We start from the raw sequence: 27,548 nt of genomic DNA, 5'->3' as shown, positions 1-27,548 counted from the left end.
GCGGCCTGCTGGGCTCCTGTTACGCAGTGCAGCCTGCACCCCCATGGGCTGTGTCTTCCACAGGCTACCGACGTTAGCCATGCTCCAGTCCCTCCCACCGCAGAGATGCCCGCTAACAAACTAGATGTCAAAGAGCCTACTCCTTACATTTGGAAAGTAATGACAAGTTACTTAACCTGGGTGCCAAGACCATCTTAAAAATAATACAAGTGTTTCTTGTTTGACTGCATAATTGAGCGTCTGTGAGTAATGTAAAAAAAAAGTGTTTACTCTTAGAACAAGAAAGTGTTTGGGTAAAAAATTGCTTAACTACAGCGAGGACGAGTCCCACCTGGAGTAACCAGCCATTTTTCCTTCCATGAGTGCTTATTTTGTTGTGCTATAGAAAACACAAATAAGAGCTAGAGGCTCGGCGCTCTCCTGGGAAACCACCTTGTGAGATGTAAGGCAGGGCAAATCTCATTCACAATACTGTTTTTAATATCTAAACCCCAACAACCGTAGCATTTGCCAAGGATCATATGTTTATTTATTGAAATGCTTCAGCATCTACGACTTGCTTCAGATATTTGTCAATAACTTACACGTCTTAATTGTAAGGAGTGAAAAATCAACAAACACATTAAAATTTCTGAGATTCTAATGCCCGCAGAGAATTTCAGTAACATCACTCACATTTATAACCTCGCATCTGACTGCTACTTTCCTTCTATCCAGAAAGAAGGAAAACAAAGGCTTGTGCCTCATGCCCAGAAAGTTAATGCATTCATGTAAAAACAGATTTTGGCAAAGAGCAGACAGAGAAAGGAGTTTCTCAGCTCAGAATTCTCTGTGGAAATGGTCTTAGTCCAGAGCCTTATTACATTACCTGCAGTGCCTGCTACCTGTTACCACCCGAGATGTCACCTCAGGTGTCTCAAATCCCTTAGGAACTCTGGTCCTGCAAGGAAAAACTTCAGAGGATGGTACAGCGCCTTGCTGTGACACATAGCTCAGCACCAAGCCTGACTTTGAACTCTTGGAGAGAACGACTGTCACGTTTAGCTTGGTGCTGATTTCTGGGTTTGTACTCCCTCTGTGCCCTGATACGGTCTGGGACCGCGGCTCCGTTGTTAACCAAAGCTTTGGAAGAGGTGGTGCGAAAATGCAGTATTTGCACATACAATCGTTACAAAAGCAGGATCAAAATGGTGCTATACCGTAACAGAGGCATGTGTTGTTTGTGTGAAGAGCACATGGGGATGTTCTGGGCTGGGCAACCTAAACTACACCCTAGGTCTTCTTTCCGCTCCGTGTCTTCTGATTGTGATAATTGAGAGATTTTAGTGCTCAAAAACGGTGGCTTCCAAAAAGCGGAAGAAGCACCTCTAATATCTTTGTTTTTACCTTAATTTAGTGCATTTTTATTGTTCCTGTTTTGTGTCCGAAGAAAACCCCACTGAAAGAAAACTGCCACAGCAGACGCAATTGAAATGCAAACAGAAGGTTTCACAGGAGCCCTGCCAGCGAGCACTGTGTTGGAGATGCACAAAATTACCCTCCTGCAAATGACCTTACAATGAGGGGAGGGAACGAAGAGAGGTCTAAGTAGCGACGGTTGCCTTCTTCCCTACACCATTGCTCTTTCTCTGGGCAGACATCAATAAAAGGCAGTGATGCTAGAAGCTACAGGGACTTGTGTAAGATTAACTTGCGGCGAGCGAGGAAAGGAAGCAGCCAACTCAACGTGAGTGATAGAGAAAGCTTCAGTTTTATTTTTAAGTCACAGCGCTTTTATATGCTCTTGTAAACAAGCTTCAACAATTACTTCATACGGATTGCGACACCTCCGTAACGAACAGTCTATTTCTGTACTTCGTGCCTAAACTCCTTTTTCTTGTTTATCGTTTGCTCTCAAGGCCGAGATATCTCTCGCCTTTCTTCCTCCTACTGGTGACTTGCAGATTCTCTGTAATTTCCCATCAGCGGGTCTGACACCGGGTCTGTAGTCAAGATAATTCCATCGCGTACCTATAATCCTCCAGCCCGCTTTCTATCTCAAACAACTTATCAGGGGACCCACGTGTGGATTCAAGCCTATAGTTTCCCACATTAACTTGGGGTTAATTGAATATGAACGAAGAAACTCAAAAAGGAAATAATGTATGTTGTATTCTAATATGTTCAGGATAACTACAGAAAGGAAGTATAGCTTGCCAATAAGGATAACAAATGGTACTACATTTCAACAAAGCATATTGGAGCTGCAGGGGCTGCTTTTATGGCCTAGGTTGCAAGGCTGACGGCTTTTTTCTAATGACAGTTATTGTCCCTTCCATTTCAGGAGACTAAAAATTCAGACTAGTTGCAGATTCCCACATGCCACACTAAAAAACTTAATGCTCAAGAGAACAATCCTAATTCTTAACTGCCCTTTGCTTTCACGACACCCACTGGTGAGTTTCCTTGTCCAGTGCACGCGCCTGTGCTGGCTATTGTGCAACAGGCACCAGCTACATGACATGAAGTCCAGTCAGCTGATGCCGGAGGCTCTCTGCATGCTCAGTAGGAGACCTGCGACTTACCTTGCCAGCAGGAACTTGTGAGGCATGAAGGGTTGGGCAGCAGCTCAAGATATTTTGTAAACATCAATAGTTTTCCTTTTTTCCTTGTGAATTCCTTAACTAAGTTCCACTGTGGAAAAAATTAATATGATTCATGGGGTCCCACCTTTTATACTTCTACCAAACCATGGGCAATATGGAAAGGTGAAGTGTTTTCCCTGAGTACAGTCTAGCAGGAGCATGACTCAGTTCGTTATAGCGCTCCACGCAGGTTGTTCTGCTGGAAAGCAAAAGTACTTCCGTTACTGTGGTATAATTTGTTCGTTGAAAATACCTCTCCTGCAAAAGGGTAATGAATGTGGGATATTCTAACAGAATTTAAATGACCAAAAACTTTGGGTTTATCCTTCTGAGACAATATGTCTGCCAGCAATTACGCATTAGACTAGTTTGCCACTAACATGACCTTGACTCAAAGCATGTCTACCAGTTTGAATTACATTTTTTTCACTTTTGCTAAGGATTTGGTTATATTTTTAGAAGTATACTAGTGGCTTCTACTTCCCAACTCAGGTTTTGACCTTGCAAATATCTGGTCTGTCTCTTGTTATGTTTATCAATTTATTTCTTAGGATTGTGACTAGACCTAATGATTTTCATAACAATTTTGCAATTAGTCTAATATTTAGCACTTATCTACCAAGCAATGTTTGTTCATACAGTGCTTTATAGTTTCAGAGAGTTACATGATAGCTCACTATTAACAAACAGACAGAAAAAAAAACCCAAACCTGGAAAACAGAGTGGTTTATAAAACAAGCACAAATCAACAGGCATTGAACTGATGTGTAGTACAATGGTTAGTGCTTTAGCATGACTGAGCACGTGGGGAGAACTTCAGATGACAAAAATTGCTCCGGATAGGTAACGTCAAGGTGCAACTCTCAATGTCAAGGGAACTCTATTTACTCTTAGCTGCTGTAGGTTCCACGTCTATGTCCAGATCCGACAGAGCACAGTAGAAGAGCATCTGAACGTATTTTGTTGTTGTAACTGTAATGCATAGCAAAAATGCGTGAAACAATGTTATTATATATCTTAGACAAATATATGGATCCTGAGGCTTTGAAAGCACTACACAGATATCAGGAAAAACTTAGAACACCTTCATCAATTGGATTAAGCACATATTATAAAGAGCTAAAGGCAAAAAAAGCTCAGTAATTAAAGGGAAAGTCTCCTTTAATGAGCCTTTCTTCAACATTTTCATTGAATTGTCAGATTCCATGAAATGAACGTGTGAGTGCTCTTCCACGTGGGTGTTGATGAAGTTGCAGTACATAGCCCAGGGGTGATTAAAAGAGGTTTTAGGACCTTGGGATGGTTAGTGAATGAATCTGGGACACAGGTTATCTTTTCCTCCTTCCTCCCGGTTGTGGGCAGTGACATTGTAAGGGACAGACCCAATCAATCAACACATGACTCCGTGGCTGGTGGCACTAACACAGCTTTGGGTTGTTTGACAGTGGGATAGCCTACACAGCAATGGTATTGGTGGCATCAAATGGGAGCCATCTTTCTCAAAGGGGAAAAAGAGTCTTTGCTCAGGAGCTTGTGGGGCTCATTGACAGGGCTTTAAACTAGAGGCAAAGGGGGAGGGGGAGCATACCAGGCTTGCCTATGACAAGCTGTAGGATGATACACAATGGTTAGAGGGATGGGCTGCTAGTATGAGCACTCAACCTGTTGCCCAGAGGTGTGCTGGGGCACTGCAGTGCAGTCAAAGTCCTGTGGAGATGAGCTGGGGGCTCCTGAGGTAGTAGGAGCCAAAAAAGAAACTCCAATGAAACACCTGAAGGGTATCAAGGGGTGCTCTGGTAAGGAGGAGACATGGTCCACAGCCCACAGACCAGTTGAAATGCACAAAGAATGGGAATCAAACAGGAGGAGTTTGAAGCTACCATGCTGCAAGAAAGCTATGACCTAGTTGCCATTACTGAAACTTGGTGGGACAACTCCCATGACTGGAACGTGGCTATCAATGGCTACAGACTTTTCTGAAGGGACAGGTGAAGAAGGAGGGGCAGAGGCATTGCTCTCTACAATCAGTATGATTGCTCTCAAAATTGGTAGTGTGAAGAGCTGTCCCTGTAGAATAACCACGAGTTGGTCGAAAGCTTATGGGCAAGAATCAGAGACAGAGGCAACAAAGGAAACCTGTGGCCGGTGTCTAGTACAGGCCGCCTGATCAAGGGGAGCCTGCTGATGAAGACTTCTTCCTCCAGCTCCAGGAGGCTTCGCGCTCGCAGGCTCTTGTCCTACTGGAAGACTTCAACCAACCCCACCTCTGCTGGAAAAGTAGCATGGCAAGCTGTAGGCAATCCAGGAGATTCCTAGAATGTGTTGAGGATAGCTTCTTGAGCCAGGTGATGGACATCTCTACCCGAGGGGATGCAATACTAGACCTGATGGTCACCAATGCAAGTGAGCTCATAAGTGACGTGAAGATTGGAGGCAACCTGGGCTGCAGCAATCAAGCAGTGGTGGAGTTCACACTCCTGAGGGATGTGGGAAAAGCTAGGAGAATAGTCGGCACCCTCAATTCTAGGAAAGCAGACTTCCAGCTCTTCAAGGAGTTAGTCAGCAGAACCCCCTGGGAAATGGTCCTCAGGGGCAAGGGAAGAGAAGAGGGCTGGCAGATGTTTAAGGACACATTCCATAAAGCGCAAGAGCTCTCAGCTCCCAGGTGTAAGAAATCAGGCAAGCAAGGGAAGAGACCAGCATGGCTGAGTTGAGACATGCTGGTCAAACTAAAGAGCAAGACGGAACTGCACAGGCAGTGGGAGTGGGGACAGGTGTCCTGGGAAGAGTGTAGGTACACTGCACGGTTGTGTAGGGATGGGGTTGAGACAGCCAAGGCGCGGCTGGAGCTGTATTTGGCAAGGGATGCAAAGAATAACAAGAAAGGCTTTTACAGGTATGTCAACCAGAAAAAGAAAGTCAAAGAAAACATACCCCCTTTGATGAACAAGAATGGTGGCCCAGTATCAACAGACGAGGAGAAGGCTGAGGTACTCAACAACATTTTTGCCTCAGTCTTCACTGCTAGCCTCTCTGCTCACCCCTCCCAAGCCGATAGACCACAGGATGGAGACCAGGGGGATAAAGCCCCTCCCACTGTAAGGGAAGATCAGGTTCATGACCGCCTGAGGAGCCTGGATATACACAAGTCTATGGGACCTGATGAGATACATCCCAGAGTCCTGGGGGAATAGGCTGATGTAGTCACTAAGCCACTCTCCATGATATTTGAAAAGTCATGGCAGTCAGGAAGTCCCTGGGGACGGGAAGAAGGGCAACATTGTGCCCATCTTTAAAAAGGGTAGAAAGGAGGACCCGGGGAAGTACTGACCTGTCGGCCTCACTCTGTGCCTGGGAAGATCATGGAACACGTCCTACTAGAAGCTATGTTAAGGCACAGTTAGGACAGGGAGGTGATCTGAGGCAGCCAGTATGGCTTCAGGAGGGGCAAGTCCTTCCTGACCAACCTAGTGGTCTTCTATGATGGAGTGACTACATCAGTGGACAAGGGAAGAGCTATAGATGCCACCTCTCTGGACTTGCGTAGGGCCTTTGACACGGTCCCCCACAGCATCTCTTTCTAAACTGGAGAGATACAGATTTGATGGGTGGACCGTTCGGTGGATAAGGAACTGGCTGGATGTTGAAAACAAGAAGGCAGTGGTCAATGACTCAATGACCAGATGGAGACCGGTGATGAATGGTGTCCCCCAGAGGCTCGTACTAGATCTGGTACTATTTTATATTTTCATCAGTGACATAGACAGTGGGATCGAGTGTACCCTCAGCAAGTTTGCAGATGGCACGAAGATGAGTGGTGCTGTTGCCACACCTGAAGGACGGGATGTTGTCCAGAGAGACCTAGACAGTCTGGAGAGGTGGGCTTGTGTGAACCTCATGAGGTTCAACAAGGCCAAGTGCAAGGTTCTGCACCTGGGTCAGGGCAACCCCCGGTACCAGTACAGGCTGGGGGATGAAGAGATGGAGCGTAGCCCTGCAGGGAAGGACTTGGGGGTACTGGTGAATGAAAGGCTGGACACATGCCAACAATGTGCACTTGCAGCCCTGAAGGCCAACTATATCCTGGGCTGCATCAAAAGAAGTGTGGGCAGCACTTCAAGGGAGGTGTTTTTGTCAGTCTCCTCTGCTCTGGTGAGACCCCACCTGGAGTGCTGCGTCCAGCTCTGGAGCCCTCAACACAAGAAGGACATGGAACTGTTGGAGAGGTTCCAGAGGAGGCCACAGAAATGATCCAAGGACTGGAGCACTTCTCTTATGAAGAAAGGCTGAGAGAGTTGAGGTTGTTCAGCCTGGAGAAGTCTGTGGGAAGACCTTATTGCAGCTTTCCAGTATTTGAAGGGTGACTATAGGAAAGATGGGGCCAATCTTTTTAGCAAGGCCTGTTGGGACAGGACAAGGGGTAATGGTTTTAAACTAAAGGAGGGTAGATTTAGACTGGATATAAGGAAAACTCTTTTTTACTATGAGGGTGGTGAAACACTGGGAAAGGTTGCCTAGAGAGGTGGTAGGTGCCCCATCCCTAGAAACATTCAAGGCCAGGTTGGACGGGGCTCTGAGCAATCTGATCAAGTTGAAGATGTCCCTGCTCACTGTAGGGCCAAGAACCCCACCGATATCCTGGGATGCATTAAAAGGATTGTGGCCAGCAGATCGAGAGAGGTTATCCTCCCCCTCTACTCTGCCCTAGTGAGACCACATTTGGAGTACTATGTCCAGTTTTGGGCCCCCCAATTTAAGAAGGACGTGGAACTGCTTGAGCAAGTCCAGTGGAGAGCTACCAAGATAATCAGGAGACTGGAGCATCTCCTTTATGAGGAAAGGCTGTACACTGGTTGTAGACTGGCTGTAGACATAAAAATACAAGAAAGGGTTCTTCAGACATGTCAACCACAAGCAGAAAAAGAAGGAAAACATAGGCCCACTGTTAAACAGAAAAGGTGAGTCAGACACTAACGATGCTGAAAAGGCAGAGGTTCTCAACACCTTCTTCACCTCGGTCTTTACCAGCACTGTCAGGTCCCGGGCTTTGGGAATGAAATTGCCAATTGAACCAAGCACTGACCCACCATCGGTGAAGGAAGAGTTAGTACATGAATTACTACAGGAGCTTGACCCCCACAAATCAATGGGCCCTGACGCCATCCACCTGAGGGTGTTGAAAGAGCTTGCTGACATCATCGCAAGGCCGCTCTCCATAATCTTCGAGAAGTCATGGAGAACAGGGGATGTCCCAGAGGACTGGAGGAAGGCAAATGTTACCCCTATCTACAAGAAAGGCTCGAGGGAGGATCCGGGTAACTATAGGCCCATCAGCCTTACTTCAATCCCTGGGAAAGTTATGGAACGAATCCTCCTGGGGGCCATCACAAGTCAAATGAAGCACGTGATTGGGAAAAGCCAACACAGCTTCACTAAGGGCAGATTGTGCTTGACAAACCTGGCGGCCTTCTATGACAAAGTGACTTGCCTGGTTGACGTGGGGCTGGCGGTGGACATTGTCTACCTGGACTTCTCCAAGGCTTTTGAGACAGTTCCTCACAGCCTCCTCCTGGAGAAATTGATGCGTTATGGCCTAGACAAGTGGTCTGCGCAGTGGGTGGGGAGTTGGCTGACAGGCCACACCCAAAGGGTGGTGGTAAATAGCTCTTTCTCAAACTGGCAACCTGTCAGTAGTGGGGTCCCCCAGGGATCGATACTGGGCCCAATGTTATTCAACCTCTTCATAAGTGATCTGGATGACGGCATCAAGTGTAGCCTGATGAAGTTTGCGGATGACACCAAGTTGAGTGGGGAATGAGACACTCCAGAAGGGAGAGCTGCTCTGCAGGGAAATCTGGATAGGCTGCTGGAGTGGGCCAACAAGAACCTTATGAAGTTCAGCAAGGACAAGTGTAAGAGCATGCACCTGGGAAAACATAATCCGGGAGTGCAGCACAGACTGGGATGCACCTGGCTGGAGAGCAGCTCTGTGGAAAGGGTCCTGGTGGACAGGAAGCTCAACATGAGGGAACAGTGTGCTGCAGCAGCCAAGAAGGCCTACAGGTTGCTGGGTTGCATCAAAAAGGGCATCGCCAGCAGAGAGAAAGAAGTCACCATCCTGCTCTACTCAGTGCTTGTCAGGCCACACCTGGAGTTCTGTGTACAGTTCTGGTCCCCGCTCTACAAAAAGGATGTGGACAGGCTGGAAGGGGTCCAGAGAAGGGCCACCAAGACGATCAAAGGACTGGGAAGCCTGCCATACGAGGATAGGCTGGGAGAGCTGGGTTTGTTCAGCCTTGAGAAAAGGAGGCTTAGAGGGGGTCTCATCACCGTCTACCAGTACTTAAGAGGTAGCTTCAAAGAAGATGGAGATTCCCTTTTTACATGGAGTCTCATGGAGAGGACAAGGGGGAATGGACAGAAGTTGCTCTTGGAGAGATTCCGATTAGACACGAGAGGGAAATTTGCCACAGTGAGGACAGTCAACCATTGGAATAATCTCCCCAGGAAAGTGGTTGACTCGGCCACGTTGGACACTTTCAAGAGTCGTCTGGACTGGGTGCTGGGCTATCTTGTTTAGACTCTGCTCATTCCAAAAAGGCTGGACTAGATGATCCCTGAGGTCCCTTCCAACCTGTGATTCTGTGTGATTCTGTAAAAGGCTGAGAGACTTGGGTTTGTTCTGCCTGGAGAAGAGAAGACTGAGGGGGGATTTCATCAATACCTATAAATATCTAAAGGGTGGGTGTCAGCATGATGGGTCTAGGCTCTTTTCAGTAGTGCCCAATGACAGGACAAGGGTCAATGGGCACAAGTTGGAACACAGGAAGTTCCACCTCAATATGAGAAAAAACTTCTTTCCTGTGCGGGTGCCAGAGCAGTGGAACAGGCTGCCCAGGGAGGCTGTGGAGTCTCCTTCCCTGGAGACACTCAAAACCCACCTGGACGCATTCCTGTGACCCCTGCTCTGGGTGTCCCTGCTCAAGCAAGGCATTTGGACAAGATGATCTCCAGAGGTCCCTTCCAACCCCTACCATTCTGTGATTCTGTGACTAGATGACCTCTAGAGGTCCCTTCCGTTCTAAACCATTCTATGATTCTACAATTCTATAACTCATAGTGGAGTTTAAGCTGAATAAAAATATTAAAGTTTTGCTATCCAAGTGTTTTTTTGAGAAGTGGAAACTACCCTACTAGCCAATAATTCCTTATATCATAATTTGTAAATATTCAGGGACTTCTCTGACAGAGATGTTCCACTTCTTGGGCAGAAAGTGAAGCAACTGTGTCCTGGTATTTCTACCATCGAGGGTATCAAACTGCATGCATCTAGACTTCACAATCCTTACACGGATTTCATTGAGCCAACATCCTGAAATGGGTAACCCCACAATAATTAGATGACCATATATATCCACATATTGGAGCGTTTTTGCAGGTGTGCATGGTTCTGTTTTCAGTACCATGTGATGAAGCAAAGGATCTCAGACACGCTCTATACAGCGTAGTAACACTTCATAAGGAAAAAGGATTCCTGGAAAAATTATTTCTGTCCTCTGACCAAGCATTCAAGATTTTGGCACACTGACCAGAACAAGATGACGTTGCTTACCAGAGAGCCACTGTAGACATTTAGGTCGTTTTTCAGCTGGCAGATGGACTCCCAAATAATATGCAGGAATGCCTGAGAGAGCAACACCGATGCTAATAAGGGAGTTGATTGTGTCACTGTAGAGAGGAACTATGACCAGCAAAAGGGAACATATACAGTATACTATAGGGAAGAAGAGGTTAAGCTGTGGAGACAAAAGAAATTCCAGTGTTTATTAAAAGATGCAGTAAATATTGCCTTGTCAGGCTTTGCAGATCAAAACTAGACGTGTCAGGAGTAAAAACATAACCATTGACTATATGACTACTCTGCAGGGAATCTTTTGACTGCCTACAGTCACAACAATTTGCTAGCCTCTGTGTGTGCTGCAGAGAGCCTCTTATCTGGTACGCACCTGAATATCTGACCATTTTGATGTTTTCAGGCCTGCACAAGCTGAGTTCCTTTCCTCATTAGTAAGCAATCAACCTCTGAAAGCAGTACTTTAAAACTGAGCAGCAATGGCTACTTTTCCCTCCAACTTCAACTGCAATTTTTTAATTGTAAGTTTGCCTGGGAACTCACTCAGCTAGACCTTCAGATACTGTGTTGATGCTACAGAACTAACGCACCGATGGACGCCATTTTTCCCGGGCACTTAACAAATACCATACCACACTGCACCACAAATAAGGAAAGTTGCAATAACCTCTTCGTGGATTTGTTGTGCACTAAAATATCTTTCACTGGCTGTAGTAATGAGCCTTCTCAAGAGTCCAGGACCTGACATTGAATAGTAGCTGAAACTCCTGAGAGTTTCTTTTTCCTTATACAGGATAAAATGTAAGTTGATGAAAACCAACTGCTACGTTTCAGAAAAGGAAAAAGCGTATGCGGAGTTGTGCATTGACGAAGCTGGCAAATGCTGATAGGAATGAGACAGTCATTATCAATAATCTGACTGTAATCCTTGCTTTAGTAGAGTCAACAGCAAAACTGCCAATAAGGCAAGATTTAAACTTTACCTTCCACATATTTTAGGGGAGAGTTTGGAAACGATGTGTGAACATGCTTCAGGGGAATTTGGTCTGCTCTGGAAGACTGGAAAGTTTTCTAGCCGTAGCTGCTTAGTAGGTGCTTAACTCCTTTCTTTGACTGTTTTCTTTGAACGTTTTTTTTATAATCGGGACGTTACGTTTAAATGGGGAGGAAAAAAAGTGTTGGCCAAAACGGTGCAGGAGGTTATAGGAAGAAATATTTAGATAGGGTGTTAATTTGGATTTCTCATAAGTTTTACCGCATCACCGCAGAGCCAAAACGCAGGTCACAGAGCCAAGAGAGCCCTGGGAACTGGGAGCCAGCACACTGTTTTTTGTGCCTGGGGGAAGCTGTGGTTTTCCGTACCCGCTTCCTGGACAGTCACTGGCCTAACACTAGAAACAAGTTTTAGGCGCGCTTTGTTCCTGTGCAGGCTCCCTCTCCTAACGGATAGCCAGACGCTCCTCTGCAATCAGTCATCACACTTGCATTTTACTACGGCCACTCTGCAGTGGGAGAGAGCACTCAAAATGTGTTTGATTATTTAAGCTTTTGATCTTCTGAGTGAGCAGAAATTTGGGCATTTATGGGCTTTGGAGGGATTTTGCTGAATTTGTTCAGCCCTGTAAGTTTGATCAGAGTATTAACCTCTGTGGAGCCCCCGTCACCAGCTCTACTGAGGTCCGCTGTGAACAACACAAAAGGGGGTTGTTCCTGGATGGGCTAAGAGCCCCAGGCATTTATTCATTCCTTAATTATTTTGAAATAAAGATAGTTATAAGGTTGAATGAAAGGAAAAAGAAATGGTAAATATCATTTCATCCTCACAGCAGAAGTACCAGAGCAGATGTTCTTGTGGAAACTCAAAATGGGGTTTGCGCCTTCTTTTCTTACCTTGTATGTTGAAAGGCTTTCTATGGCTGGGAAATAGTCTGTACCAGGATGGGTAATGTTATGGCTGTGGTATTAAGGATCACATGAACATGTCCCTTAGCTGTCTTTTAGGGCTTGTTTCCTCTCTTGTCTACTTACTTTAATAGGCCGTGGTCTATGTGGCTGAGTATATCGCAAATATACCAGTCCTGCAATGGAGAGACCCACAAAGAGCCAGTAGTTGAAGCAGTAGTAATAAATGAGTAGGAAAACATCTTCCACAAGGAGATAAAGCAAAGTCATTAAGCCCTAGGGATAATAAAAACAAAGACTATTTAATGTGGAAATAAAGACATGTCTTATAAAATAAAGAGGTAGGAAAGTTATAATCCGGCCCATTTCAAACATATTGGGAGTTAGGAGATCAGGTCCTTGCAAGAAGGAGGTACTTCAAACTCTGGGAAATCCGCAAATGTGCTGTGTGAAACATGCTTCTATCTCCTCCTTAAACGGAATGGTGAGACCGCCACATTTGGCTGAAGCGGTGTTGGGTTTGTCAAGTCTATGCTTCAGCACAAGCAGGAAACACTCCTAAGAAGGCCAGATGAGGAGCCCCAGACCCAGCTGCACCATGGAGAAGGCTGCTAGGAAGGTTTCGATAGGCAGCGGCTTACTCTGCTGTTCTGGTTGCCTTCATTTGGAAAGCAAACTTTTAATTGATTTTCACTGTTGGAGGCTCACACAGCCCACTCATACATTGAGACCAGTAGAGTAAATTCTGTGGTATGCAGGTATGCTGTACTGCCTGCATGGAAAGACCTAAAAATACCAGGAATTTAATGTCTGTTTTAAACCGAGGAGCGGAAAAGAATTCCATGTGAAGAACGTGAACGGTGGTGTATTAAGGGAGTATAGCTCATCTTACTGGTGCAAAATGAATCCCCCGAGAAGAATATTCATAATGAGACCATAACTTTTAGCAAACTATTTGATGTCAAACAGGATCAGTGTGATAATCTATTCATACACCATACGTAACACAGGGCAATGGAAGCCACCAGATAAAACACACGTTCACGTAAAAGCAGTGAAATGTTTTAAACGATTCCACCTACTTTGCTTGTGCATATCATTCCCCTTATTTTAATCTGTTAGATTTATGGATTATTTATTAGAATCGTTTGCACTAAGTCTGTACCTTATGGTTCCTCGATTTTGTGTCACAAGGTTCATTTGTATAGTGACAGCAGGAAAAGGTCAATATGTCTGTAGGCATCCAACGGTAGGCATTTAATTTTAAGTCCTTTGTCACTATTCTTATTACTAGACTACTAGAAAATTAGCCCACGGCAGGCTCTGAGAGGTGTTCCTGCCATATTCTTCCCCAGTGTCACTCTGAAAACTTACAGAAAGACCTAAACAACTCCTGTCTATACTGTTACATCGTTAGCCATTCTCTGTTTTCTAAGTCATGCTATTGTACTTACTCCTGACTAACCTTGTTCAGAGAGTGTATGAACGTTAATCAAGCCCTCCTCTTTCCACTGATAACAAAATGCCACCAGACAAAATAACACACCACCACACACCCCCAGTGGGATTTAGAAATTGTGGGCACTTGAGGAAGATGCCTCTGGCGCAGGAGAAGCTGGAGAGAAATGGCTGTCAGAGGTGAGGTGTTTACACTGCCCGGGTCCCAAGCCCCGGCTGCCCAGGGCAGGCACGGGGCCAGGCGGTCACTTACACTGAGGAGGACAGCAGGGACTGGTGTGAGGTGCTTCACATGAATCAAGCTCAGACTGTCCGGGAGGTGTCCTTCCCTGGCCCCAACATAAAAAAGCCTGAAAAGAAGAATAAGAAAACTCAGCCAGACAGTTAGCCAAGGAATAGCTTGTTGCTTTCCAGCAACGGCAGCGTGAGTTCTTTTATTAGTGTATTGTAAATGCTGCCCTCTTCTCAAATGGCTTTAGTTTATCGATTGGTGCTGATCACAGGAACACACGTCAGATAGTAACAATCCTTCCATCGTAAATGAACATCTTGACATGGCAAAAATGAACTGTGTCACTTTCACAATGCAGAAGTAAAGAATGCAGTTTAATAACAAATAATTCCTTTGCATTGATGTATATCCTATATTTCCTACCTCGATGCTGCAATTATTGATGCGTTTAAGGCACTGTAGCAAGACATGGCCACTGCTATAGGAATTATCCACTTCACATAACTGAGGGTTTCACTGCCAAACATCTGTAACAGAAGAAGGAAATAATAATGAGGCCCGTTACGTTAAGCATGTGGACAATCCTGAGAAACTCTCCTGAAAACACACCAGCCCAAATACAGTGTCATAGCCCACGCTTCCTTCTGAGACCCAGTAATGACTTGGGAAATTAGAATTGGGAAAAACTGATCAGATTCAACATAAAAATGACAGATATGTTTAAAAAAAAACAAAACAAATCTAAGCCTAGTTCCAGTCAGTGAGATAATAGAAGAAGTTGTATTGGCTTTAATGTACTGTACAAATCCTGACTGTAGCAATTTATGAGCTATAATTGTACTTTTGTATAAAATATTGGTAAGGTTTTAAAACGCATTTCACTGCAATTTGTTTTGTGTTGAAAAAGTCACAGTGATCCTGCAGCATTAAACAGCACACACTCTACATTAGCATGCTAGCAAAACATCCCTGGTTCTTAAACCACCCACACTTCCCATAGCTCTTTCTCTGTCTGGCCCTGGCAAAAGCATCCTCTATGATGAAGTACTGGTAGGAGCAGGATTTGCAGAGTATATCAGAGGATTTTACAGAGGCTGATTTATTCAAGATATTCTTTATATGCACCTTCTAGTACACTGGTGCTCTTACACAAAACCAGTGTTTTAAACAAAGCAACAATCTTCAGCATGGAAATGTTTCAATTGTTTTGCCAAGTATGCTACCCGAGCTTCTCCCACAGTGCCATATACTGCCACATGCAGTAACTTCTGGTTTAATTATTTTATAGAACTTACCACGGCCACTGCATCGCTTGTGAGGAGAGCTGACATGTCCAACACTACATAGTACGCTATGTTAGTCAGCAAGTAAATAACAGTCACAATAGGCATTGAAATTGCAATAGAAAGAGGTAGATTCCTACAAAAGGAAAATGGCAAAATTATTTCATGTTCTTTGAATAAGGACTATTTAAACAGAAGATTGTTCCCAAATCCAACCATTTGGGAACGGATGCCTCCATCACTTTCTGTAATCCACCACTGTGTAATCATAGGGCTACAAAATAACGTGCCGTCACGTGTAGAACAATTCCGTCGGCAGCTTAGCTGGCTGCTTGTGGGTGTGTCACAAATTTTAGAGAAAAATCATACATTTATACTTGTAAATTTCATACACTGTCCTTCTATGAAGCAATTTAAGAAAACGCTTAAGCAATGAGATTTAAAGACACACTTAGGTGTTTTTGCGGGAGTAGCACTTTTTTCCTGACTTTGGGACTATGTACGTCCCAAGACAAGGTGGGCTCACTCTGAGTAGGTGAGGCACACCACTCCCACAGGGTGGACGTCCCTGCAGAGGGGAGGAGGTGATACTTCCAGTGCTACTGTGGGCTTTTCCATTTTATTTTGAATAAACCTTTCATCTCTAGTAAAATGAAAGTTTTTTCCCACAAACAGTAATGCTGAAGATGACATGATAAAACAGTCATGAACCCGAAGCAGTCTTACTGTGCTGGTGGAAAATAAAATAACTGCTCTATCTGACTGAAAAGCAATAGAGGATTTTAGAGATCTAGGTGGACCCACACTTTCCCCTGCTTTCAGCAGGGATTTGGTCTCCTCCTTTATCAATTCTCGCCTAAAGTGGAAGGTTTAAAATACATATATGCAGACAAGTGATTTATTAGCGTGATACAATTGGTCATCAGGAAGGGTTTGCATACTTAGTACTTCTCTCAGAAAGAAGAAGGTTTTTTGCACGAAACTAGTTTGAATAATTTCCAGTCAGAAACAAATGCAGAGCGGCTTGTCCTGCCATCACCTGTCTTAACAGGACACTTCAGGGATTCAGAGGAAAGGCAGCCGTTTACCTCTCAGGGTTCTGCATTTCCTCAGTGACGTAGTTGAGTGTGTCCCATCCCGCGTATGAGTAGAGGGCAAAGTAGACAGCCAGCGTGATCACTCCTGGATCTGTTGCTGAGCCCTCGAATGGAGCTCTCAGGTTTTCTGTTTCTCCTGTACAAACGGCAGGTACCAAGTGCCTGTTACACTTCAAGGACTACAACATAGAAGGACATCACGCTAAAAGTCTCAGCTAACCAAAAGGAAATAAACCCCCACTGCCTCCAGGTGACATTACTAATTCTGAAAGTGCACAGCTTATATTTTCACTTGACCAAGAGGAAAGTTTCAGCCAGAGATTCAGAGAGATACACTTCTGCAGGGAGGCAGCAGAAGACAGTTTCCTGTGTTTGTTTTTGGGATGTGACTTGTGTAATTCTACTAGAATTCACAACATGCTGGTCTCCTGGCATCGCCATCTGGCCTACCGAAGGAGGGAGCTATACTGAGGTCATGCTATGCCCTGTCAGCCTGGCAGAGGCATCTGGGACACCCAGTTTCAATTCCTGAATCTGTCTTGTATTTCTTTCTCATATCTGTGCTTTTGTTTTCACCAGTTGAATTAGTTGCCAATGCAGGGGGAAGTTCTGGAGGCACGGTTCTCAGTGGGATGCTCTGTCCCACAGAGGTGTTCCCCAAAATCAAGAGAGGAGATTGAAAAACCTTTCAATCTCAAATTCTCCACTAGTTTAGCTCAATCGGTTGAGACGACAACCCGCAGGATGCTGCCAAATAGATGAAATGTTAACAAAACTGTGTGAGCCTTCACTGTGAATCTGCAAAGGGGAAGAAAGGCCTTACTGAGCTTGCAGAAGGAAAGTCTACTATCTAACATAAATGGAAGTGGGTTTAAGTATTAAGGAAGACAGCAACAAGCTGAAAGCTCTATTGGGGAAGACAGTAAGGTCTTTGTTATAAAATGAAACTACTTCACCCTGTGGTTAAAGTAAGGAGTTTATAGATACCGCAAAAGCAATTCAGCCTTTGAGGAGCAGTAACTCCCAAGAGACTGTTTGAACTGATGAAGGTGAAGCTATGGGATGTACACACCCTTTGGGGAAGAAAATGGTGGGAAGGAAAAAAAAATCCAAAAGTACCAAGAGAAGCTTATTTTACTTAAGGCAGCTCATCTTCAAAATCAGATACATTCACAGTGTCTTAAAACGAGAGGCGTATCTGAGCACACCAGAAGGAATACAGCTGGGCTAAAACATTGTAACCACGCTTTTCATTAAAACAGCTGCTGAGTTTAAAAGAGGGCATTGACCGGATCACATCTTCCTCCAGAAGCCAGATCATTCCTCCTCCCAGTCCTTTCTGTATTTAAGGGCGCGGTTCTGCTTTAACAAAGCAAGAGATGAGACTTTTACTGCCACCAAATGCCCTCAGCATTTTGCGTTCCTCACAGTCATGTTTCCTCTCTGCCTTTACCCTCCCTGACCTTGTGGGGAGCAATGTAAAGGACCCAGAGTGGGTTATGTGGATGCACGAGCAGAGGGAATGGCCCCTGGGCCAAACCGCATTGTGGCAGCTTCACGTACGTGAGCGGGCTGGGAGTTTTGACAGGGTCAATTTGAAAGCACGTGTAAATTTGTGACTGTGATAACAGGGCAAGGCCTCTATAGTGGTGCAGCTTTTATAGACATCATGGACTCACACCTCTGTAAAACTGCAGCAGCTTCATGCGGGGAGCTATTCATTCATATAAGTGTGGCCATTAAGCAAATCTTTCCCTCCGCATCTTCACATTCTTGCCCGTAGGGCTGGGTTTGTTGCTCAGGTTTCTTTGGACTTGAACAAACCCATGACAACTGGCATGCACGGATAATAGCTAAAGTATTAAGCTGTCTTAAAGTCTGGTATCTGGCGTTACAAGTTAGTTTCAACAGGAGAAAAAGACAATTCCTAAACTGAAGAGGGAAATCCATCTTTATTTTAACTGAATAAAGACAGAATTGTCATTTAGGAATTTAATGGGAAAGGAAAATGAAGAAATCCTAGTAACTAAGCAACAGAGCTAGAGTTGGAAGAGACCTCGCTGTACCAGAGATGCAAATTAATAAAGTCAAATCTATTGTCACACGCCAAGATCAGAGGTAGCACTGGAAAAAACTAGTCTCTGGCTTTTCAGTGTATTCACTTCAGTCCAGGTACTGCTGCTACAGGGTGGCTCATCTGTCCTGTGGTGTCTTACAGTACCGCAGTGATTCAAAGGACCACAGTATTACAGCCTTTTCCCTTGTTTCTAGGAACAAGCACGCCCTCTCACCAATGAAGGAAAGGACCTCCCCTGTCCTCTCCCCACGCAGGGCGCCGTGTCGGCTCTCTGCCACGGGCAGGGCAGGGAGAGCGGCGGGGTGAGGAGCAACGCAAAGGATGTGTCCGGCAACTTCTGCTGTGCTGTCCTGTCACAGGACAAGTAGCAACACTAGCCTTTAACATGCGTGAGTCAGAGACACTGAGGCTGACTTTAAAGCAGTTAGCACTGAACCGATGTTAATTCAGCTGCTATTTGCTACTCAGCCTGAGCAGCGCAGAACTTGGTGTGTGTTGGTTTGCCACACTGAGGGTAGAAGAAGAATTCAACCCCCGTTGCTTAACGAGCCTTAAAATTCCTCTAATCCTCCTATGGCAGACAGGTGTTTTCCAGTGTAATTAGCACTTCTTGTGTTAGTCTTAGGAAGTCTGATCTTCCTGCACAGATTTTGAAACTCCTATACGGTTCGTTTTTAAGAATTGAAGTAAATGAAAAACATTCTCACCTTTACCGATTTTGTAGAGGCCAACAGATATCACCAAGATGAGAGCCATAACTTTTGCATATGTGAAAATATCTTGTACACGGGTTCCCCACTTCACATTAACACAATTAATAAAAGTTAAGGAACCTGTAGAGAAACAGAATATGCATGAGAGGAGCACTGATCTTTCATAATATCACCTAAAGCACATTTCAAATACTTTCTTCCAGATCCCACCCCTCTTTCAAGAAATAAAGCCAAACCAAATCTCACCATTTCAAGACCACCTGGACTTATTAAAAAGAATGAAATACCTGATTTAAAAGTTACACAATAGTTTTTTGGAGGATACTTTTTTCCTGACAGTAGGTAAGACAAAACGCATCACATTTTGAATTTTAGGACTCACTCCTGCTCCTTTCAAATAACCTTTGAATGTTACTACAGCCAGCAGAGTTGCTCACATGCAGAAGGTGATCTTTCTCTAGAGTCTTGTCTTTATGCTGAAGTTCTTCCTGAAGTTCTCCATGCCAATGTGAACCCTAGTCTACGTAGAGCGTAAGGACAGCTTCTGCACCAAAAAGCTGGGACGTGCTTGACCAGATGCTGAACTGAGCCAGGCCAGCATGCTGTTAGTCTGTGCCCTTGGCTTAGCAGCTGTGTCGTTCATGCTTTGACCCCAGCCCTGAAGATTACAGAAGTACTTACTTTGAGAGTTCTCTCAAGCCTCAATTTTGATGGAATTGAATAGAAATAACAAAGCAGTGTGGTTGCAGAGAGTGGGTGGGATCAGTTAATTTTCCTTTCCTCCTTCTGCCGTATTCTTTGCATTCAGTTTTGTTGGAGAAGTTAGACCCCGATGAGCAGCTAAAGCACTGTGACCAGCACTGCTGCTCGGCTGGTGGCGCGTCCAGCCAGAGCTCCAGCCGTGTGCCCACCTCCTCTCGCTCTAGTACACGCACACACAGCATCACAGGCAACTTCTCTCTCTTACAACTCCATAACTCAAAACAGGGGTAGACGAGGAAAGGAAAGGGTATGCATTGGTACCAGGTACAAAGCCCAGCTGCTGGCTTCGTACAGCAGGCCAAATGCAGCACGGGCGGTCCAGAGCGCTCCCAAGCATGGATCAAAATGGGCTACTTCTTCTCTAGCAGTCTTGTTGGTCTTTCCTTGTCTTTCTTTGACCTGCTTATAATCTCCACTTCAGTTTTGAAAAGAAGAGAAAGGGTTTTGTGGTGCTTAAAATGAAAACCATTTAGAAACCTTTCTATGTAGGAAGGAAATCAGCATCCACCCACGGATGCTCACAGACTTCTTGCCTTCATTATCACAAGTGACTCTGCATATTTGCCAGAGAGTCCTGTCATCTGTCAAGGTAATAAGAGACCTATTGACAGGAGTGGGATCTGATTTGCCTCCACTATTTCCCCTTAATATACCAAAAGTGTGCAATGGGGACAGAACTTTGGTTTTATTCTGGTATTAAAAAATCCCAAAAGGTTCTACAATGATTGCTCATGCCTAGTGTCACGTTTGAATATAATTTTAAACCTGTCTGTAAATAATGACTTCTGTAAACCTTGCTGTGGTAAATGTGGCATTTATATTGAAATAAGATTTTATGCTCTATAGTTAAAAAAATGTGCCCTCAGTGGAACTTAACCATATAACTCTTTCTTAAAAGTATGGTAACACAGATCAGTTACTGTTAGAATTATAGGTCTACGTCTTGAAAATTATAAATTCAGTGTTGACTGATGTTTTTAGTACTGAACATTTAGGGGTCATTTGTGATGCTATGAAGTGCTATTTCAAACACTGCAAAGGGTATGGTTACTGCATCTTCGTATGACACATATCCTGTATCACGTGATGCAGTGCAATTCAGTTCAAGGCAACGGGATCTTGACATGGAATTCCCAGTAAATTCTAGTCCATATATATGGTTAAATAAGCTCTCCACTCTGTTGGTGAAGTGCCAGTTAAATCCATGATCCTGAGCCTTGCCTAAATTGCTCAAGGTAGGAATATATTTGCTATCTGTCACTGCTAAATTGCGTCTCACGGCTAATATAATACCCTGTAATTTTCCCTACAGTCTGGACTGTTACTCAAAATGCTAAGCCTAGTCAGTGGTGAGGCAGCTACTTTACTGTATGAGAAAGCAGCAGCTGCCAGCCACAGCAGGGGCATGACTCAGAAATCAGAGGTGCTGCAGCACACAGCTGAATCGCATGAAGACCTCAGCAAGACTAACTACAAAAATGAAGGCTTAAAGAAATGTCAGCAATTGAAGGCTGCTTCTCTTAAGTGTTAGGATTTCATGAGGGGGACCTAGAACACTGGGAAAAGCAATTTTGGTCTAATAAATCACTGCTTTTCTGTGCAAGTGGAGAATTTCAGCTGACAAACTCTTTTGGTGTAGGGTTAGTTCCCTTTTTGAATGCTGAGTGGTCATGATGGTCTCAAGCTCCTGCACAGAGCCTCTTTCAGAAGTGGACTTCCTCTGCACCACAGTGGCAAGAGTCAGGGCCACAGAGAAAACACCTTCTCAGAACTGTCAGTATACATTACACTATCTTAATTTAAAATTACTTATCCTTTTGGAAGCTTTGGTTGAGTTGTACATTTTAAGCCATTTTTAAGAGATCGTGCGATAGCACGGCCTAAAAGGAACACATATTCCATCTTGACAAATCCACGTTTAAAAGGAAAAGAATCTGAGTGCAGTTCATCTACCAGAGGATAGGTTTGTAAGGCTCATCCCTGTGGTTACCTAAGACATAAAGTCATGACAAAGTCAACTCTGATTACACTACACATTTTTTCTGGAGACAAACTTAATATTAGGCAGAACATTATTAATTCCATGTGATTTTTGAGATTTCTGTTCATTTTTTGTGATGTGCAAGAAATAGGGGAGAGAGGACACGGACCAAGCGCAGGCTGTGAATTAGGTGAATGATCCATAGATGTATGTACCTTTAACCAGCAGTCACAGTTTCCCCCCAGAGAAGTGGCTGTAATTGTCCTCTCCCCTCTAACAATCCTAGCCCTAGATAAAATCCATCTGGAGTACAGATTATTAGATCCCAAGAACTTGTTTTAGAGAGGCAGTAATTATTTTCACAGAAGGAGAAGGAATAGAAGTTCTGAAAAATCCCCTGGGCACCTACAAGTATAGTTCTTAACTTCTAGGAATCATAACTTTACTTACAAATACAAGCAGCTGCAATCAACCTGACTGCATCGTACGGCGGCTCACATTGAGGAAAAATTGGTTGAACAATATAGTTAGCAAAGGTGATTGCCATCACTGCCTGGGTAGTTGGTTTGATAATTAGCAAGGAAGACCACAGTACGATGAAGGCTACAAAGGAACCAAAAGCTTCCAGGATATAGGCATAACTGGCTCCAGATTTAACAATGGATGTTCCCAATTCAGCGTAACACAAAGCTCCAAACACTGAAAATATCCCACCAAGTGCCCAGATGACTAGTGAGAGTCCATAGGAGGCACCGTACATTAAAACACCTCTGGGTGATACAAATATCCCACAGCCAATCACGTTCCCTACAATTAAAGAAACTCCATTTTGTAACGTGATTTCTTTTTTCATCTGCATTTTTTCACTTGTGTCTGCCATGTTGTCCATTTCAGCATTTCCATTTTTAGTTTTGGGTTTTTTATTGCAGCATATTTGCCAGGGGAATGGCATCCTCGACTACTGTTACCTGAAAACAAAGGAAGAGAACATCTTTTGTAGCACACATGGCATCAGAGACATAGATGAGATAATTAGTAGACAAGGCATAAATGGTAGAAAGAGCAATTATTTTGCCTATTTTTTATCTTGCAGCCCAGGAACCACATACTACTGGATTTTCTTAACTTCTACCGTTCCTTACCTTTTCAATGGATAAAAGTGAGGCCACAGTCTTTGGTTATAGATTCTGAACCTTTGATGAACTCCAAGTACACTTCTATTACTTATCTTGAATTGTAATTCTATGTTCTGTTATTGAAGTTACCTTAGGACAGAAAGAGACTCTGTACCCCTGGAAACATACTCTAATACAGCTAGAGTGTCCCACACAGGTATACCTCTCCCTAAGTTTTGCTCTCATCCCAGGAAGGACTTCACTTCATTATTATTTGTTTCATCAAATCGCACCCACCTGAAAATTATCTGCTGAGGAACAGCAGAGAAAAGAGAAAAGTTTACTCAGGAACTCCAGCCTCAGGAGGTTAATGCTAATGTCAGGATAAAGAAAAGAGCTTTAGTTGTCCCTAGAGATGAGATTGCTGCTGCAGTGAATAATGCAGCTTGTTTAGTTACTAACCTCACTTGATTTCTGGCAGAAGCCACTCGCATGCATAGGGACTGAGTTTTGAACACCCTGTTCCTGGAATGCTTTTGTGTAAGGGAGCCCAGCAAAACATGACTGTAAAAGCTTCCCACTCCGATGCTCACAGGGCAGGATCCAAGTATGGGGGGAGCTGGGAAGAATGATGTAACTGCATAGTTACGTCAATAAGTCAGCCTTGTGCAGACATCGCACCCCTCTGGGGCTGTGGTCCTCAGGGGCAGGGAAGGGAAATATAACAGCCGGGACCGTAGCGGCCGTCTCAGTTCTTTGGTCCTGCTGACCCATACCGATGCTTACTTAGCACAATGATTTCTTTTGGTGCCTGCCTCAAAAGAAATGTATTTGTCCTTCCCTTGCCCCCTCCACACGCACTCTAAAACACTTCCAAAGAAAACTTCCTCAAAATTGTGTGAGCCAAAGCCAAGTTCTCCAAGCAGAACAAAGCTCCCCCGTGCGACGCTGGCCAAAACCATTTGACCACAACTTCATGTTGTTAAAGGGTGGGTCATTGGCCAGTTTAAAACAACCAACCTGCCCTCCCCAAACTTCCCAAAAGGTTTGCTTTCCTTTGTAAAGTATGTCTGGTTTAGCACCCCTGAATAATTTATGATTGGATGTGTTCTTTTCCAGCTTTTTTTTGGTGCAACTCAGTTTCCTAGTTGATCAGATAACTAATGAGGCCTGATGAGGATTACGTATTGAAAGGTGTCAAACTCTCTTGAAAGATTAAATGCTTCTCTCATCCCAGTGGCACTTTCTCTAACCGCAGGAGCACTGTGGGAACATCGGGGTAATCTTAAACATTAATTTTTGCAATAGGTGTTCAAGCATTACTGCTGAGTCTCCTGTCTTTTGCTGACCTCCTCTTCACACATGGGTGTCTCCTCTTACTTCTTCCTTTGTGCCTCTAGAAGAAAAAAGTCACCTTGGTCTGGGGGGAGGAGTTTCAGGCATCCAATACAACAGTCACATATCTTCCTTAGAATTCCTGGTAAGCACTCCCAGTTTCCTACCACAAACACATTTTTTTCTGATTGTATGAAAGAAAGGAGTGGAAATATGTATGTCTGTTTCGCCCTGTCCCGTCTGTGTCCCCTTCCCCCCTACTCCCCCGAAATACATGCTAATACATCTAGAACTTCCTGGCTCCTTTTCTGCTCTCCACAGCATGGGAGATGTTGGCAGAAATCTCCTCTCATGATCACAGCTGTCGGACCAGAGGGCCCATCAGCACAGCAGCACACTAGAAATTTGGGCAGAACTCTGTATTAATATGACTTTGGCAGCAGAGCTCATTTAAAATCACATAGTGCTTCTTGTGCCTAATCTGGTATTTTTTTCATCTCTTATTTTTTATTTTATTTTTAAATGTGGGTCAATCACATTCACAGAGGCCTGGCCCACAGTCCTGCCCTAGTGTCACTGCTGTTACTTTGTCCTCATCCTACCGTCTTTCCTTTCTGGGGCCACCACTGCTGTTTCTGCCTCAAGATCGTGTCCCAAGAAGCTTAAGCTAAGAAGCGCAGCTGTTCAAGCACGTCTCTGTTCTCTGTCACTTGGGCACCTCCGTAAGTGCAGTAATTTATGCGGTAATTTAAAAACGGAGGTTCTTTGCATTCAGGCATTCTGCTTTAGCATGGTTGAGTTTTTAAAGGCTAACCCTACAGAAATAGTAAAACTTTATGGCACCAAAAATATAAGTACAGGTATTTTAGTATCTCTTGTGGATGAAGTCTGAAGAGCAAGTCATAAAAGCTTCCTGACATGAAGGAAGGTCCCTGTTCTCTTGGTCCCCGTGGACTGTGACAAGCAGAAAGAGCTTCTGCGCTCTTGAAATCAGAGATTCAGACAGGCATCGACATGCCAGTGTGCCTCGGAGCCTGCAGCAGGCTAAATGAAAGCTGCAAACACTTGCCTGTGCCTGCGTCAGTAAGGGAGCTCGACTACAGAACTTCAGCACCCTGTTTTCCTGCAGGTCCTGCTCTTCCTTAGGGCCTCTCTTGACAAACAGAGGAAAATTTTCCTCTCAGAGACAAAAGAGAATGCCTTGGGAGCACACACAGGCATAATGGCCCTAAATTCTTTACAGTCTCCTGTTTACCTCCCGACTGTATGTACAAAGAACAACAGAAAGGAACTCGCAGAGCGACACCTGAGAAGTTCAGGTGATTCTCCACAGCTCAGTTTTTTCATCAAGCCACTGCCAGAAACCATACAGAAAAGTGCAGGAAGAAGGGACAGCTGGATAGAAGTTGAAAACCAAAGTCGAAATCAAAGTCAGTTCTTCCATAAATTAGTGCAGGACCGGTTTGTCAGGCCAGGGTTTTCTCAGACACTTGCCATCCTTCAGGGATCCACATGCTCATGAGTGATTCCCTCCTCCTCCTCCTCGATTTGGCAATCAACCTTTGCCAAATAATTAAGTAAGGCTTGGTCAGGGGTTATGGAAGTGTGAACGGCTCCATAGATTTCCAGAGGGACCCAGCTGCCTCAATTTGTTAGGACCCTTTGAAATTCTCAGCTTTTAATTCAAGAAGTACTAGGGAATAAATCCGAGGAGCTCTCTCAGAGACCAAATAATATTTGCAGATTCCATTGGAAACTGAGGGCATTTAGAAAGTCATCTCCTATGAAAGATGTTGGAACATGCTGGACAGCAAATTTACTCCTTAATATTATTTCAGATACTTTCACGGCCTTTTCTCTCAGTGATTGTTGTCTACTGCCGCATCATTTCACAATAATGAAAGTGTGCTGTGCCATCAATAAACAGCAAAGTCAAACCAGGCAATGAAAGTGGTAAAACCCCAATATTTTCTCATTTCAGTTAGCAAATGGATGACATTAAGGATGTCGTTTAAAAAAAAAAACACAACAAAATCCAGTGTATTTTAATTAAGTTTGTATTAGGAAACAATATATGTGTAGAAAGCCGTTTTAAAGTCATGAGCAATCTCTTATTTTCCCCAAGTACACTCTAAGAAGTTTTTTTTCCTGCGTGCAGCAGATTGACCAAAATAAAAATCCCCAGTCATATATATTTCTATAAGTAGCTATTGGAACATGAAATCAGAAGAGCCAGCCGTTTTCAACAAGACCAAAATGTGTAGATCAAACCTCAAAACACTGTTTTTTTAGCATGAGCATCAACAGGTCTTAAAAGGAGTATTCCTGGCAGATTATGCTGCCCACCGCAAAGCAAGTCACAGAGGATATTTGAGAAAGAAGCTATTGTGCTCCAGGTCTAAGAAAGGTATTAAAAAGAGAAGGTAGCAGCTTACCAGAGGGTAGGTGAGGTGCTTGTTCCCTTTAGCAGAAAGGCTACTGTAACTGAATAGTGACTCTCTAGCTGCTGCTCTAGATAAGCACACATCTGTTGCACCAGGACGGGTAAGATAATGCTGATACGAATAGCCTCTTCTCTCACTCTTGGTTTAGCCTTGCCTTTAGCTGCTGTTTTTGATACAGTCGCATGAATACTAAAATCAACGAGACCTTTCAAGAAAGAAGATCCCAGAGTCCCCTGGAATGTGGTTTCTCCAAACAACCTCAGCTGAGGTCATTAGCAGGCAGAAGCAGGCAGCTGAAATATCTGCTGCTCTCTGTTCCTTAGGAAGCTGGGATAGAAATAGGGAAGTTTAGGAAAAAAAAAACCAACCAACCAACAAATTAAAATCCTTCATCCCGGTGTCACTGAAACCAAGAACAACATTTTCCCAGGTGCTAATTTTGAAACAAGTACCAGCAATGCCTTCTTGTGAATTTAGAAAGCCGGAATGAGACTTGTTACTAACACTGTTCACAAAGATGATGTTTATTCTTGCGTTGTAACTTGCCAAAGCAGAAGGATTTTCAGAATGGAGAGACTAGCAAAGAGTGGTAGTTAACTGAAAATCGTAGGTATTATTTCATTTCATTTCAAGCAACCTAATTATTCTTCTATACATTTTCTCTACAATAGAAACACCATTTTAAAATTGTTTAAATGGCTTTTTTTTAAAAAAAACAAACCACTATTCCAAGCAGGTATGTGACAAGTATTTCAAATAAAGAGCCTCCAAGTTGCTTTATCTTCGTCTGTGAAGAACAGTTATTTATCTCTGAGAGCCCTCTATGTCTGCCTGAAAAGATTGCACTATTCCAGCTGCCTGCGGGTCTTTGATTATGTACATTATACCATAC

General features: G+C 44.0%; 1 protein-coding gene across 2 annotated transcripts; it reads right to left on the bottom strand.

Moving 5' to 3' along the window:
* Positions 1 to 506: 506 nt before the first annotated feature.
* LOC142053554 (Y+L amino acid transporter 2-like) lies at positions 507 to 26,811 on the bottom strand. Of its 2 annotated transcripts, none has more exons than XM_075085357.1 (11): positions 26,648 to 26,811; positions 22,213 to 22,730; positions 19,014 to 19,139; positions 16,221 to 16,365; positions 15,145 to 15,268; positions 14,273 to 14,376; positions 13,871 to 13,967; positions 12,286 to 12,435; positions 10,237 to 10,420; positions 3,513 to 3,596; positions 507 to 2,823 (listed from the first exon to the last, which is right to left on the bottom strand). In XM_075085357.1, the coding sequence occupies exons 2-11, from the start codon at positions 22,712 to 22,714 to the stop codon at positions 2,789 to 2,791; spliced, it is 1,551 nt and encodes a 516-aa protein (XP_074941458.1). In that variant the 5' UTR covers positions 22,715 to 22,730; positions 26,648 to 26,811; the 3' UTR covers positions 507 to 2,788. The 2 variants fall into 2 exon arrangements, with proteins under 2 accessions (XP_074941458.1, XP_074941459.1); XM_075085358.1 differs by lacking the exon at positions 26,648 to 26,811 and adding an exon at positions 22,905 to 26,575.
* Between the last annotated feature and the right edge of the window lie 737 nt (positions 26,812 to 27,548).

Source organism: Phalacrocorax aristotelis, chromosome 2 (assembly GCF_949628215.1).
Source record: "Phalacrocorax aristotelis chromosome 2, bGulAri2.1, whole genome shotgun sequence".
NCBI classification, from domain to species: Eukaryota; Metazoa; Chordata; class Aves; order Suliformes; family Phalacrocoracidae; genus Phalacrocorax; species Phalacrocorax aristotelis.
The sequence above is the reverse complement of the archived record's forward strand: the minus strand, read 5'-3'. Positions and strand labels throughout refer to the sequence as shown.